Raw genomic sequence first — 16,731 nt, forward strand, 5'->3', positions numbered from 1 at the left:
AATAAAATACAAAGGGAAAGGGAGACAGGAAAACAAGTGATGCACAGTACAACCACTCACCACCTGCTGACTGATACCCAGCTAGTCCCCGAGCGATGGTCCACAGGCCCCAGCTAACCCCTCAAGTCTATATACCAAGCGTGACACCCCATGGTACGGAATACCTCTTTGGCCAGTTAGGGTCACCTGTCCTGGCTGGGTTCCCTCCAAATTTCCTGTGCCCCTCCAGCCCTCTCACTGGCAGGGCCCACCTGAGAAACTGAAAAATCCTTGATGTAGTGTAAACATCACCCAGCAGCAACTAAAAGCATCAGTGTGCCATCAGCATTGTTCTCATACCAAATCCAAGCCACAGCACTGCACCAGCTACTAATAAGAAAATTAACTCTATCCCAGCTGAAACCAGGACAAAACTCAACCTGACAAACAAAACTATTTCTGTGAACTGGTACCACAATGGATTAAAAGAAAAAAATGCAGGCCACACATCTCCTCTAAGCCTCCAAATTTCTAGGTTAGCATAATTACTTCCACGTATGCCTTTCAGTGGAAAATTCAGTATTTCCTGCCAGTTCAGAAGCATTATCAATACAGAGGAACATATGTATAATATCAGATAAGAATGATGCTAAGAATAGCGTGGCCACAATGACATTTGACAGAAATTTCTGACACAGGGTGTGAGCTCATTAGTTGGAAAGAGCAGAGGAGTAGAATACAGGTGCAACACTGAGTATCTTGAATGCTGCTGACATGCTAGTGTGATTGTATCTCTAACAAAAACAAAGCAAGGCTACCTTGGGGTACATGAGAAGAGATATCGCTTGCAGATACAACAAAGTGGATCTTATCTGAAATGCAACATAAAATTTAAGTAACCTTTATATGAGAAAGATCCATGCAGATAGGCAGAGGTACAGAAGAGGGTGATGTGGGTGATCATGAGAATGCATATCTTCTTGTTTCTATTAGCCTTGTTTTTCTGATAAACCTTACCATAAAGTGACTTTTAACAAAACAAAGGCAGGGGGAAGTGATGTATCTCTGCTTAGGGTGTAAAATCTATTTCAGTGGGGAAGAAGAGATTTTTCAGACAAAGAACAATATTGGCAGAAAAAAAGAAAGAACGTGGATAGGCATGTCTAAATTTAGCCTGGTCAAGAGGAAGCTGGTACCCAACTAAGCCAACTGCTAATTTTGCAAGCAAGTCTTTCAGTAAGCACAGCATGCAAAAAAACCCCAGCTTTTAAGATTAATGATCATTTTTTAAAAGGATTTTATGAGCCTCTGACAATAGAAAAAGAAAGAAGAACATGAAGCCATCTCATTCTTGTGTTCCTATTTTGGCCTGACGTTTCCTGCAAACTGCTGTGTATAAAATTTAACTGCTAAAGTTAGTGAAGTGACATGGGTGTAGAGCTGATGAAAAAATGGAGAATCAAATCCACCAAATCCTTTTCTGGACTTAGATGGTGATAAAGACATTTCATTTCATCACACCAGAACATGCATTCGCATTTACATTGCATTAACTTCAGCCTTAAACTTCCCCGCTTCAACACTTCCTGAAGTCTGAAAAGAGGCTAATTATTAAGAAACTGGATATCCTACCCTCACATATAAATACTTCAGAAGTAGTTATTTTATACCTAGGTGGTGAACGTAGAGTCACTCTTTACTCCACTGCTGCAAACTGTATAGGATCTGGTCCAGTGTAAACTCATAAACAAGGACTTGCTGGGTATTCAGCTGCAGAACAAGTGGTATTTGTGAAGCCAAGCTCAGCCGAACCTTTTTCATGAGCTGAATACTTTTGCATATGGAAAGAACTTCTACTTACTTCAGGATGTGTAACTAGCAGTCTGAGAAAGTTTTAATTGCAGGCAGAATTGCCTCTGAGGAGGCCAGTAAATGTGCTGGTTTGTCTTGGAGTATGCCCCAGCTTTAGAATGAAACACATTTGCATTAAATACAGCTATGTACTATAGCAGGTCACATACTAATATGTATAATATTTCTACCAACCAGATGTTTTTCTTTCAAAACAAAATAGATAACCAAATTTCACCTAGGTTACATTCCCCTCCCTCCTTTAGGCTTTGAAGTTTGCACAAGCTGTAAGATGCATAAAACAGGGCATGTTACGTTACCTCATAAATGTTAAATTGCTCAACTAAGTCCAAGTCTGTTCCTTTCTTGTTCAAGTGTCTCTGTGAAATAGCTTCAATGCCTAGCTCTTCCAGACAGTCCACCACGTCGTAGAAAGAGTCTTGATCTGGCAACCCCGACAGTGTCTAAGAATCAAAGGAAAAAATATTTAAATCTGTTTGTTTTGAAAAGAATTAAACAAAGGTTTTTAAAAGCGAGTGGCGAGTGGTGCTGTGTATGATTTCAATAAAGTAAAACCCATGATGTGGGATTAGAGACACTGCTAGAAAATAAAAAACAAGTGGCACAGCTTTTAACAAACAACTTACTGCACTGTGTAGAAAAATGAATAATTGGCAAATCAAATAAATGTTGTTATTTCATGCAAAAAAGTATGGAAAATGTGGGTCTTTAAAATACACAGTCGGATTCTTCCTGGCTTCATTCAAGGATGAATTTAAAGAACAGAGAATGTTAAAGCATCAAACACAGGGGAAAAAGCAAAGAGAGAAAAAAATGGTCTAGTTAAAAACAGTGAGGCTGATTTCCTACTGATTCCTGCAAGTTTGACCTTAAGAAGAAAAAGTCTAACGCACAGCTGTGTGATGTCAGGACAGCAGGAAACAGCCTGCACCATGTGCCTACTGTCCTCCGCACCTGCAGCAGAGGTCATCCTCCCAGTGCAAAAATTGTTTTACATTACAGAGATACTGACACTTCTCCTCCCTTCGTCCCTTTCAACTTGGAAAGTCTTATTAAAGGTTCACTGACTCCTTAAGCCCCATAAAATGTTAAGAGTTACTTTTTCTGATTATGGAGTAAGTTGTTGCCAGTGACACTAGAGAGGAGATTTTGCACACTAGAAAACAAAGAACACTAATAATATGCCAATATTAAAATGAACTGTTTGAGTTCAGAGCCTTCTATGGCACCTGCTCTGTGTTCAAGAGAGAGCACTTTCTTTACCACAGTCACTTCCCAATTTAGTGGTGAAGTCAGAGAACAGAGAAGAGAAAGGTGGTCTTCTGCAGTATTCCATGTATTACCGCAGTATACTACTGCAGTGCGTGTAACAAGAGGGATTGATTCAAGCCACTCACAACTTTACCGCTGAGTGATACGCAGGAAGAGTACATGGGCATTGGACAGCTTTGTTCAGAGCATGAGTGAACTTCATCTACCAAAGTCCTGCAGATATTTACAAAAGCAACAGAAAACACTACTATTCTAGTTTGCCACTGATTTTTACTCATCTTCTGCTAATTTTTTACTGCTCCTTATGGATGATGGAGAAAAATTAGTGTAGTTCTGTGCATGTTGAGCAGAAACTACTGAACATAGTGTGCAACCTACTTGCAGAGCAACATATACCTCATCACAATGATCAGTCTATACAGAGCTGTTTCTGCAAAAGTCATGAGTTCAGACTGGAAGCAGCACAGTTATTCTGGATTACCTCACCAGAGAAGTAGTTTCTTCTCTCCTATTTAATGAACTAAGTAACTTACCTATACTCCCAGTAGAGAAGGGAAAGTGCAAGAGATAGAGACAGCACATGCAAATACCAGGCCCTCTACAGAAAGAGTTTCATCTTCTCATGCCTGGGATGGGATAAATTGCCCTCTGAGAATACTGGTTTTCTGGTGCCTGGCTTTTCCAAAGTGGCTCTGAGCAGCAGAGTAGAGAAAAGACCAGCCACTCTGGGCTGCCTTGGTACACCAAGGCTTTATATTCACAAAACCTGGTCTGAATTACGTGACTAACAAGAGAGAGGAATAGACAGCTGACATATCCTGCCCTGTTAGAGCACCTCTTTCCTGTGAAATGAGGCACTGGAATATGTGCATCACCAAGGTATTTTTTAATGTTTTGTTTTGATTTTTTTTAACTAAACACAACACAACAACATTTTCTTTTACATTACAGAACTATTAACTTATGTTTGCTGAGGTCCACCGCAACAGGAATGCTTAGGACAAACACTAATGAAGTGTTAGGATTATACTTTCAAGTCTATACTTTCAGGTTCTAATTAAGCATTTGTCTCTCTCCAGGAGCATACTTAAGCCTCTGTGTAAAATCCACTGAAGACCATAGAAATCACAGAACCACAGAATCATTTCAATTGGAAAAGACCTTTGAGGTCATCAAGTCCAACCATTAATGCAGGACTGCCAATTCCATCACTAAACCATGTCCCAAAGCACCACACCTATCCTTTCTTTAAACACCTCCAGGGATGGTGATCCCACTGCCTCCCTGGGCAGCCTGTTCCCATGCTTCACCACCCTTTCAGGGAAGAATTATTTCCTAATAATCAGTCTAAATTTCCCCTGGAGTAACCTAAGGCTGTTTCCTCTTCTGTCACTTGCTATCTGGGAGAAGAAACTGACACCCACCTTACTACAACCTCCTTTCAGGTACTTGTACAGGGTGACAAGGTGCCTCCTGAGGTGCCTCTTTCTGCAGACTAAACCACCCCAGTTCCCTCAGCTGCTCCTCATCAGACTTGTGCTCCAGACCCTTCACCAGCTCCATTGCCCATCTCTGGACACGCTCCAGCACCTCTGCGTCCCTCCTGCAGTGAGGGGCCCAAAACTGAACACAGGATTTGAGGTGCGGCCTCACCAGCGCTGAGTATGGGGGGCGATCACTGCCCTGGTCCTGCTGGCCACACTGTTTCTGATACAAGCCAGGGTGCTGTTGGCCTTCTTGACCATGAAACTAATTTTCCTAAACAGCGCTGAAAATAGTACATTTTCTTCCTTCCTAAACTTGCCACTTAGCATTGAGTAAAAATCTGAGTATTCAGCAACTGAAGCTATCTCACTGTAAATTCAATGGAGCTTTAACATGGACATGGAAATACTCTAACAGAAAAAGTTTGACCTATCAGATTTCCTCTTGCTTATAAGAGAAGTAGACAGTAACTACACTAACCTGAGCGTATTCATGGATAGTAAGATGTGATGTCTTCTGTGCAAAGGGGTGGACAAAAAGTCAGATCTTCTGCACAGATTTTCTGATCACTTCTTCAAATATCAGGAAATGGTCTTTATGTTGGTATGTAGATCACTGACCTTCAAGTATAGCTTTTTGAAAATTGGAGGTAAGGCAGACTGTAGGCAGGCAAAACAGTAGCATAAGGTAGCATTTATTGGCAACCCTGCTTTTCTCACCAGGATTTAGTTGGTTAATATAATTTTAAATCATGCAGCAGTGGAAATCCAATTTTCACTGCATGCTTCTGGCCAGAATTGAGCAATTCAACTCCCAAATATGGAAATCAATATTTTCCCCTTGCACAGTTTGTCGTTAAGCCCACAGATCCATTTTCAGAGCCTAATGCATATCAAATTCAATTTCTAACATTATAAAATGGGATGTAAAAGGGCACAACTGGTGTCACAACAAGGTCAGTTCAGTCTAGCACAGGAGAAAGATTTCTGCAGTAACTAAACACAAGGGACATGAAGTGCTTGCATGACTGATTAATTCTGGCTTGTGGTATTACAATACAGGGGTGGGCCCCCATTTTCCTGGTGACTTTATCAAGGAAACAAAAGCTGCAAACAACAGAGTACAGGCCGTAAATTGGGCAGGTCCTTCTAAGTTCCTTGCTTCTTCCTGAGTACCTGGTTAAGGTCAAAAAGACACTCCAATATCAAAACATACATACAAATTCCAAATAGTTCCTCCTGCTTTGAAGACGGAATGAACCTTACAAAATGAAAATGTCTCTAAATAATTAAAATTTAGCCACTTGAAGAAGCATGTTTAAACCATACTCCTGTTTGCTTGATGAATTTTGTTACGGTCTTGCTAGCTTAGACCAAAACTGGGATTTCAAACCTGAGACTGTTCCAAACTGAGGTGTACAAAGGAAGCATGACTATGAATACCAAGACTCATTCCTATGCCTCTATGCAGTTTTGCGTTGAGGAAACATCCCTGAATTCAGATTTTTATCTGTTTATTGTGTGATTTGTCCAAGTTGCTTTTCCAAGGCCTTGCAGGAAAGCCTGCGTAGCTTTGAGTTCTTCCTTGTCAAGTGGCTGTTTTTGGGATAGTGAACTAAATTAAAACCAAAACCCCAGCTAAGAGTTTTGCCCATGTTATATCTCCTTACATTTTTACCAAAGCCTAAATAATACATTTCACCTACCACTAACAGTGCTGTAACAGTCCCAACAGAAAGAAAGGCGAGAAAACTAATGAAGCTGTATCAGGGGTACAGAAAAAAAAGGGGGGGAAAGGAAAAAAAAAAAAGGAAAATAAAAAGGGGTGGTGGTGGTGTTTAGGGGAGTGTAACAGCCAAATGTTTTCCTAGATGATAAAACTTATCAGACAACATACTCAACTGGTAATAGTACAATATTCTTATCACTACATATCCTCAGTTATGTTTCTGAACAAAAGCTGACATAAATTAGGGCTAGGGTATGCCTGGCTTCCGACTGAACGGCTCTTTATTTGCAGTACTAGAAATGCATAGCCCTGGATGATACTAGCTAGTAAAAATAATTAATAAGTATAGTGCCTTTTGTCATTTACAAAGTGATCACAAGATAAAGCAGTGGTGCAGAGAGGATAGAGACAACAGAAAACCCATTTGGTGTGCATAATACAAGAGTACAGCTCGGGGTTACTAAACATCCAGCAGACTGGGCTTTACTAGAGGGCTCATGCACTAGATCGATAGGCATTAGCTAAATCTTACATGCTTTGGTAAAAAGAGCTATATGGTAAATAAATATGCCTAAGGGCATTAACCAAATTTTCTGTTGCTTTGGGATAGGAAGAAGCCTCTCTTGTGCACTTGTTTTCTCAGGAAACATAACTTCTAAATCATCTGGTGCCACCAACATCAGACATGGGACAAGAGATGATGATTGCTCCAGTGTGGCAGTTGTGATGTTCTTAAAGCAGGTCACTGAAAATTGATGTGCCAGCTGCTGTAGTAACACCACACTGGCATGAGACAGCATTTTTTCAACTACAGCTGATGGACTGTTGGTGGGTGGTACTCTTAAAATCCCACTAGTGACCACTGGCCTGGAAGTTGGTGCTTAAATTCTGGTCTTATACTGGACCTGCCAACATTCAGTGATTAATCCAACTACATTTAAACATATTAATCTTTAGGTACCTTGCAATTATTTTATCTATACTTCTTTAAAACGTATTGTATGATATAAGAGAAAAAACCTATTAAATACAGGTAAAAAGAAAATCAACAGTAATCTTACAACTACAAAGCTTCTAGCATAATCTTAATAATGAAGAGATTTTATAGCAGAAAGTGAATTGAACACAACACCAACTTTTCTTTCTGCATTTGTTAAGCAGTTTGTTGTGGGTTTTTTTTTAATAGAAAATAGACACAAGGGCTTTAATCTATCCAGACTTTAGTAATAAAAATGAAGGAAGCAGAGATTACAATAAGATCTAACAGATCACAGGAGCTAACAAAAGGATGATAAACAAAGGTTATACTGGAACTACACATAACCAGAAGAGTATCTGCATTGGGATCAGTCTCATGTAAGAGATTCATTAATGTCTAAATCTCCCCAAATTAAGAGGGTTAAATTTTAGCATAAGTAAATTGGTTAAGCATCAACAAAAGATAGGAAGAGGATAAAAAGATTAGAGCAATACTTATGTCTGGCCAGGTGTTTTCTGCTCTTGAGCAGGAAAGAAAACAGTCCATAAACATGTACATGGAGAAAGGAAAAGGAGTAGAAGTATGCTTCCTCAAGGCAAATCCCTCATAAGGACTCTGACTACACTGAACACTGACATTTCCTTGCTTGGAGAAGCTGAAACCATCTAAGCCTTCTTTGTATTCTCTGCCGGGGGGGAAAAATTACAACTGTGACATGCTGCTTGCTGTTTTCTCTATAATCATGAAAAAAATCCCATTAAAAACATCATAAGGCTGTCCATAAGCCAGATCATAATTATAAGTGTGGCATTGTGGGATTCCTGTCTTCCTTGATCTTCATAACTGCCTTGCTCCTTTGACTGCGAGATGCTTTTTCTTTTTGTGTGCTTTTAAAAAACTGCCTCCTCCCCAAAATAGCTTTAAATGTAGTGAAAAGCTCAGATGAAAGGAATCAACTATAGGATAATAAAAGTCAACAGAGAACAAAATTTTGGAAGAAGTCAAACACCAAGTAGCTTACAACTGTGTGGATAATGAAGAGAATTATCTCAGAAAGAGGAACCGGTATGCAAAACAACAAGGTGTAAAACAAAATGTTAAAAACTAGTCACCTGGGATTTAACAGCACCTACAGACAGAAGCATATAAAGCTGGTGATGCCTTTCAGAAAGAATACGTCAGTGAGATAAGGTGGTCTTTTGAATTCAAGAGGGTCCTTACTACCATGTAAGCAGTAGAAAGGGTGACTAAGTACAGTAACGTCAGTGACATTGCCAGGAGGGGGTTTTCCCTCTCGGGCATCTTTGCTGGACAATATCTGCTATTAAGAAATCATTTTATTGAAAAAACTACCAGAGCAAACCACAGCCCCAGCCATGTAGCCATGAGCACAATAAGCTGGCAGCTTGATTTATGATCTCTACTAATAAACTCAGGATCTTTAAACGAATATAATGAACAATAATAGTAGTCTGTAATACTCTTGCCTATGCAGTTTAAGCATAAAACACACAGCTATTTTGATTTGCTAGTAGTAGGGTTGAGCTTCTGTGCTCTTAAAAAATATCCATTTTTAATTTTAGTCACCCTAGGACTTGTTTAGGACCAGATGTTAATTTTTGAAGAACTTACACTTAAGAATTTCTAACTTCTACGGGCCTTTCACTTTCTACCTCCTCATAGCACAAGTACTTGGGAAAACATTTGATTTTACTGCAAAACTATACTTATAATACACGACACCAGAAAATGTAAAGAAAGAAGAAAAAATGTAACCTCTTTTTTTTTTTTTTAAAGCAGAAACACTTTTATGAGCACTCAGACCTGTTAAATTCATCATATTTGGTTTGCAGTAAAAAACCTTATTAAATTATCTAAACTAGAAAATTGTGCACAATGCAAGCCTTTGTGAGCATGTGATCTTTTTGCCAGCACTTGCTTTCTTTCTCCCCTTCGATAATATACTGAGTTCGTTGAATTTTGTTTTGCACTGCATTGTCCATGTCAGGAGAAGAGCCATGTCATAACACATCCATACAGCAACTAGAAAAACAGTAATTCCACTCCCAGCTGCTGCCTCTGAGTGACGGCAGCACAAGTAACAAGTGTGCTGATTGATCCTGCAACTTGTGCAGCTTTTCCTGCAACTTCTCTGGGACACGTCTCCTTTGTCATATATTCCCAACAGGGAAGATCATTATGCAATTGAAAATACTAACATTATCTCCATCAGTTATGCTAGCAAAGTAAACAAACCTTGTTAACCAAGGTCATTGCATAAACCAGTAGTTCAGTATCAACGCCATCCTTCTCCTCTAGGATCTCCATGATGTTGGACCACGGCTTGGCTCCTAGAGGAAAAGCAGAAATCATTGGTGACAGTGATCAAACCCAAAAGCTATAGCATCAACATTCATCCAAAAAGCAGCACAAGTTGGGATATATGGCCAGGTGGAAGATCAAGCTGGAAAAATGCAGCTTCCTCTACAGTCTTTCCTGCTTCACAGAAAGTAAAGTCAATGCAGACAGTGAAAGCTACAGTACATCTTAATGCAGGGGTCTAAAATATGCCAGATGGACTTTCCCCAAAGGTACCAATTTCTCTCCCTTGGTGATGAAGGTAGCTCTGTTAGCCCAGTGTGATTGACACCAACATCTAAAAATCAGGTGGGAGGAATTTTAGCCCACCTACCACAGATTCATACAGGCCTAGATAAATCTTCAATAAAATCCTATACGCTACACTTTCAGTGCACCTGTTGTTCACGTTCCTAGTGCTATTACTGAGTTATGCTGCATTAAGATAAGTCCTGCTAACAAAACAGTGTGGCAGAGGAACACTGTTCTCTAAAATTACAGGCTGTGTGTCTTGGATAAAAGAAATGACCAATGAGGGGAAAAGATTTGTGCTGTGATTCCTATTAAAATTATTTTAATAAGAATCCCCTCTACAGAACTTTAGATATGTTTCTCTCGTTTGTCCACTAAGTAAGGTCAAAATTTGTGCTTCTAGTTATGATGTATTTGCTTGATTTGCATATTGATTTGCAGTTGCATTATTCTTCAATGCCCAAAACCAAGTGGCTTAGTGAGTTACCATGCCAAAAATGTCAGACAGGCAATGTCAGTCAGACTCAAGATAAGCTCCTGTGTGGAAGGTACCTTGTAAAACCATCTTACTTAATTTGACTAAAAGGCAGATAGTTGCATTTACTAAAGAAAACCCCCATGTAACTATTTTATCTAGGAAACCAAACTCAATAGTGAAAGGCTATAATTCAGTGTTTTGTTTGGAGTAAAGTTAAAGGTGAGAAGGACAAAGCAAAAAGCTAGACCTAACTTAGAGATACTCAATTCAACTACACAAGTATTACTCCAAGAGCCGTTGAATTTCATGAAGGAAAACATGCAGAGTATTCCACCAGCCCACATCCCCTAGACACTGTAGGGATGATGATAGTTTGAGTATAATTAGCAGTAAAATGCAAATATTTCATCATAGCCACCTGTTGCTGACTGATCAGAGACTCTGCATTTCTGTCACAGTGATAACAGCCCTTGTTTATGCCTGCTGATATTATATATATATCCTGCTACACCGAATTAAAATCTCTGCTAAGCAAGGATGTCCATTTTCAAGGCAATGGCAGTCCACGGTGTGGAAAAGCCTGTCTATTAATGAATGCACAGACAGCAGTGTTTCTCCTGGTTTCTCTCCCCCTCTTTTTGAGACAGTCTCTGATCTTTACTACTGAATAATAAATCAGAGCCTCCTTATATGAAGCAAAATCAAAGGGGTGGGGTAAGGTGGGTAGGTGTTCAGTCTTAGCTCTCCAGGTGTATTTATGTGCATTACTAATTAAATACTAATTCAAATACATGGCTGTAATGAAAAAGCATTAGACCCTCCTTACTAGATTCTCTGCATCACCAGACATTTTGTGCAGTACATGTTCAAAAGACATGTGGAACAAATTCGCTCGGCTCACAAATGATATATGATCGGCAGGAATGATATCCTTACTACAAAAATGTCTTGCTGTGGTTTCCAGTGAAAAATACAAATGGAAGAAAATAAGAAAGAGAAAGAAAATGGGGAAACTATGCAAGTCTGACTTATTACAATGGCATTTGGAAAAAAGTGAGTTAACAACAACACAGAAAATTAATTATTTAATCCATTTCATTATTCAGTGAGAGTCATTCATTATTTTGCAGGCAGGTTTTATTCTTATTGGAAGAATCCTGTTCTGTTTTTTTAAAGACAGCGTCCTGGTGTTTAATTTTTTTCCTGAATGTCTCAATTACTTCAACATTATCATAAAAGAATATTTCATGATCACTATTCTGTTTTCTTGAAAGGATGATATATGATTTTCTTCTACCCCTGCTGCTTCTTTATTTCAGAATATAATTTTTTAAAATTGTTAACCAGACACCCTTACTAGTAAGGCAGCCCTGTAATAGCTCATCCATCTTTCAAAAGCTTTAAATAAGGTGCTGCTACTAAACGTAAGCAATTTCCAAAATCTAGCCTTAAATTTGAGATTCTCCATCTATTCCCTGACTAATATCAGGAGGAGGCACTACTGTCAATGACTGATAGAGCTACTCCAATTTGTACCAGATTAAACCTTTCTTTTCAAATGCTATTTTCCTCATGATCTCAAGATGAACAGCCAAGGGTTAAATGTGGAAATAGCCATAAGGGCACCTTCCCACCTGGGGACAAGGCAATTCTGGTGTGGAAGTCGCACCGTTGACTTAGTGCATTACTATATTCCTTGCTAATATATAATGAGAGCCTACAGTGTCCAACCTATGATCCGAACAGCATGGGATGTAGGCAGTTCTAGAGCAGGTGTGTGCTCTCATCCACTCTCATGCCCTGAGCTTGGATTTCCAAATATATTGTTCCTGGATTGTCACCACTTAAGGATGAGACCACAGGCTGGAGTCTACATAAAAAAATAATTTTCAAGGCAATATCTTTGTAATGATAACATGATAGAAACCAATTCAACTTCTCCTTTCAAGCTGCATAGAAAAAATTTTGTGAAAGATACCTGGTAAAATCATATACTAAAAAAATGTTGACTTTTCTAAACTCATCGGCTGCTGTAGTAAAACAATGACACTCATACAAAAGCTATGAAAAAGATAATGTGTATTTTCCCTTTTCCTTTAAAAGACTATTTGTATTGTGGAGAATATTAAAAACTCTCCATTTAAAGATGGAGAGGAACCTTTGAGGAGACTATTATGCAGAAGTAAAATCTACAGCTTTCATTTTCTATGTAATGGTCAGAATATAACAAATCCTGAAAAATTTAAACTCAAATCTAGGTTTGGCAATGCATATGTATTTCTAGTAAAAATAAAATAAATCCATTTAGTATTTGTATATTACCTAGTCTATTTTTAGAAAGAGTAAGTGTAATCATTTACACTTGCCAATTCTCAAAAAGGTTTACTTTGTGAGAATTCTTTGTCTCCTCCACCTGATTGCAATGCAGAAGAATGATGATGTAAAGGAATGATGATGTAGTATCCCAGTGATTCGTCTGGGAGCAGACTAGGATGTTCCCATAAGGCTGTGACTTCCATGCAGGACTTGTGGCAAAATTGATGGGAGTGATGAAACATGTTCACTGAAGTAAAAGAGCAGAGGCTGAGTTTTGTGTGTGTTCTCCTGCCTTCTAATGGGTAAAATAAGAACTGCTCAGCTGCCTTTCACAAGCTTCTCACTCGTCACAGCTCATTATCATGGCTACTCTGACAGGAAGGCTGGAGCCTCAACTGTGATGCTACTTACAACACTCCAAGTAGTCACACATAGTGCATAAAGAGGTGGAGAACTGTGGGGTTGCAACAATCGAGCCTATATTAAATCAGGGCCATCTATTTATTCAATAACGTTGCCCAATGTTATAAGTCTCAGCCTTTTCTCAGTTCCCCCTTAAAATATTTTTACATATTTAATTTAATGCTGTCATTAATGTCTTACACGAAATCTTGATGTCACAACTACGCAGGACATGCACAGTATATATGAAGCATGAAAACCTTTGCTTCAGGCCAGAACCATACATGAGGACCGCCACCAATTTAAATAGTTAGGAGCACAAGCTGTTGAGGCCTTTCCAAAAGTATTACTGCCTTTCCATCCTGTGGCAGAGTGCATGTCTATAGTAGCCATCGGATGGAAAGACAGTAATACTTTTGGAAAGGTCTCAACAGCTTGTACTCCTGACTATTTAAATATCAGTGAACATACAGCCTTCCATTATACCTACAGTATGGCCACTGACTTAGTGGATATCTAGCTATGTGTAAAATGGCACAGAAAGCAGAGAAATCATAATGCGGGGCCATTTACAAACAACATAACAAGTCAGATAGTAGAAACAATTCACTAATAGTATGTGACAACGTCCAGTCAGTCACAGGGCTTTAATCTCTGTCCTAAAAAATGCTTGCTCATGATAAAGCAGCCCCAGCCAGCAGAGTGCAATGCCAGCATCCCTTTCCAGAGCCTGCACAGTCCTGGTATGCTTAAACAAAAAGAGATCAAATTTTCTGGGGCTCTGAAACAAGAAAAGGCAGGGGGAAGGGGGAGCTACGTGGAAGTATATGTAGGAGCAACTTCCTATATGATGAGGGTCATGCAGTTATTCATCTATAGTCTGCTTATATCTGAGAGTAAAGCCAGCATTTTGTGGATTTCTGCGCTTCAGTTTGCATATGCATGCATTTTCACATAGGAACCACAGATTGGATTGCTTTGAATCCAGGCTGAGTTAATATGGCGTTCTATATGTTAACAATGTGTGGTATGCATATTGAGAAAGTCTGTCATGTCTCATCACCTTGTATGTACATGAAACATTTGACTTTTTTTTCAAAGCAGTGCTAAACTTAATTATATACTGCAAGATTAATGACAACATTTCAAGAAAAGGCACATTGATTTTTCTCCCTCTGTATTATTTCTGTACTGTTAATTCAGTCATTAAAGGCAGGTACCCCTCAGTTATAACCCACTAATTTCAGTAGATAAATTAAAACATAGCACATCCACAGCTAAAAGTAAAGGGCTTTAATAAAGCTTTTGACAATGTCATCCATACCATTCTCCTGGAGAAACTGGCTGCTTGTGGCTTGGATGGGGGTACTCTACACTGGGTAAAAAAAACGGCTGCATGGCTGGGCCCAAGGAATGGTAGGTAGTAAATGGAGCAACGTCCAGTTTGCAGCCAGTTAGAAGTGGTATTCCCCAGGGCTCAGTGTTGGGGCCAGTCCTGTTCAATATCTTTATCAACAATCTGGAAAAGGGGATTGAGTACATCCTCTGTAAGTTCGCAGATGACACCAAGTTGGGCAGGAGAGTTGATCTGCTGGAGGGCAGGAAGGCTCTGCAGAGGGATCTGGACAGGTTGAACCCATTAGGTTCAACAAGGCTCAGTGCTGGGTCCTGCACTTGGGTCACAACCACCCCACACAGCGCTACAGGCCTGGGGAAGAGCGGCTGGAAAGCTGCCTGGTGGGAAAGGACCTGGGGGTGCTGGCTGATGGCTGGCTGAACATGGGCCAGCAGTGTGCCCGGGTGGCCAAGAAGGCCAACAGCACCCTGGCTTGTATCTGAAACAGTGTGGCCAGCAGGACAACTTCAAGAGGGATGTAGAGGTGCTGGATTGTGTCTAGAGAAAGGCAACAAGGCTGGTGAAGAGTTTGGAGCACAAGTCTTATGAGGAGCAGCTGAGGAAACTGGGGTGGTTTAGTCTGCAAAAAGAGAGGCAGCGGGGGGATCTTATTGCTCTCTACAAGTACCTGAAAGGAGGTAAGGTGGGCGTCAGACTCTTCTCCCAGATAACAAGTGACAGGAGAAGAGGAAACAGCCTTAGGTTACTCCAGGGGAAGTTTAGACTGATTATTAGGAAATAATTCTTCCCTGAAAGGGTGGTGAAGCATGGGAACAGGCTGCCCAGGGAGGTAGTGGAATCACCATCCCTGGAGGTGTTTGAAAAACGATGTGGTGCTTAGGGACATGGTTTAGTGGTAGACTTGGTAGTCCTGGGTTAATGGTTGGACCTGATGATCTCAAAGGTCTTTTCCAATCTAAACAATTCTATGATTGTATGACTTTGATGACCTAAAAAAGGGCCTAAATATAAAACAAGGGGGAAAAATCTCTTTTGTACCTAAGTGCAACTCATTAATATTAAAACAAGAAAGAAAGAAAGGAAAACTGGATATTTGGGGCTAAGTTATTTGCAAAGAGTTTATGAGACAATCCACCAACCCACAGGTATTAGAATTCCCATAAACCCTCTCCTCATGCTCCTAACACATATCCATCTAAGTAAATACATCACATTTTTCACATGGTTACTTAAGTTTTCTTATTTCTTTGAGGCATGTAAACGTTTGCTTAAGGCTGTTCTACAGATAGAAACAGGAATATAGAGCACATGGTATTGTGTTTAGGGTCCTCCTTTCTTCCTCTTTTTTTTTTTAATGAGGTTTACTAGCATGTGAACAGATGACAATTTGAACATGTTGAGAATACCAGTGAGTTCAGAGAGCTGAGGAAAGGCTAAGAATGGCTGTAAAAATAATTCATAGTGCTCAGAATTACAGTAATATTGTAATTACACTTCTGCTTATGGCATTGTAAGGTTTATTGGTTTTAATTCAAAACAGACAGCCAACCCGAAGAGTCCAGCATTTGAAGCGTTATACTGCGTCTGAATTGCCCCTGCCTGCTCCCCTGCCATAAGAGAAAATTTGGGGTTTTTTTGTCTTTTCCACACACTCATTCTGCTAGCTCAAAGCAAAATCTGGCTACTTTCTCCTATTTCTGGCACCACCTTTCTCCCCATCTCCCAATGATTTTTGTTTCACTTTAAGTATATCAAGTCACTCAGACAAGTTCAGCATGGAGGCAGTTACTCCACAGAGGGGATCTTGCTTTCAACCTCCATGTGTTTGAGACCACAACAATGGCCCTCCCAACCTCAAAAAGTCTCCTTGAGGCAAAGGAATGTTTTGCATCAAAAGACAATGCCCTGGGAGCTTAGCAATGGCTTTGTGGGAAGAACAAGAAATAACCATTTTTGTTCTATTTATTTGTAAAAAATACAGTATACATATTCAAGTATTTTTCATGAGCCTGAAGGGCAACAGATTTTTTAGTATAATATCTGCTCAAGGGCTTTATTTTAACGTAACAACAGATGGTTTTGCTTTTACTATAAAGCCTGTACTATTCCTGACCTCGTCTTTTTCTTCAAAGGGATTACACTGATTAGATATCATTTTCTCTTCTAAATCAGAGTGCTGCTTCTCAGAAGGAAGTGGAAAGGCAGCCTGGTCCAAAGGAGCCTCCAAAGTTGGAAGATGCAAAGAGGCTTACT

At 39.7% G+C, this 16,731-nt stretch overlaps 1 protein-coding gene across 12 annotated transcripts in view; it reads right to left on the reverse strand.

Moving 5' to 3' along the window:
• Nucleotides 1-16,731, reverse strand: part of FHOD3 (formin homology 2 domain containing 3) — a 450,149-nt gene that overhangs the window by 120,131 nt on the left and 313,287 nt on the right. For all 12 annotated transcript variants that reach the window (XM_080379989.1, XM_080379988.1, XM_080379997.1 and 9 more), the window contains exons 8-9: nucleotides 9,572-9,666; nucleotides 2,151-2,294 (exon numbers count right to left, since the gene is read on the reverse strand). In XM_080379989.1, coding sequence (XP_080236115.1) covers nucleotides 2,151-2,294; nucleotides 9,572-9,666 — 239 coding nt within the window. The remainder of the gene's footprint in view (nucleotides 1-2,150; nucleotides 2,295-9,571; nucleotides 9,667-16,731) is intronic.

The sequence above is a fragment of the Falco punctatus genome, assembly GCF_963210335.1.
Source record: "Falco punctatus genome assembly, chromosome: 3".
Classification (NCBI taxonomy): Eukaryota; Metazoa; Chordata; class Aves; order Falconiformes; family Falconidae; genus Falco; species Falco punctatus.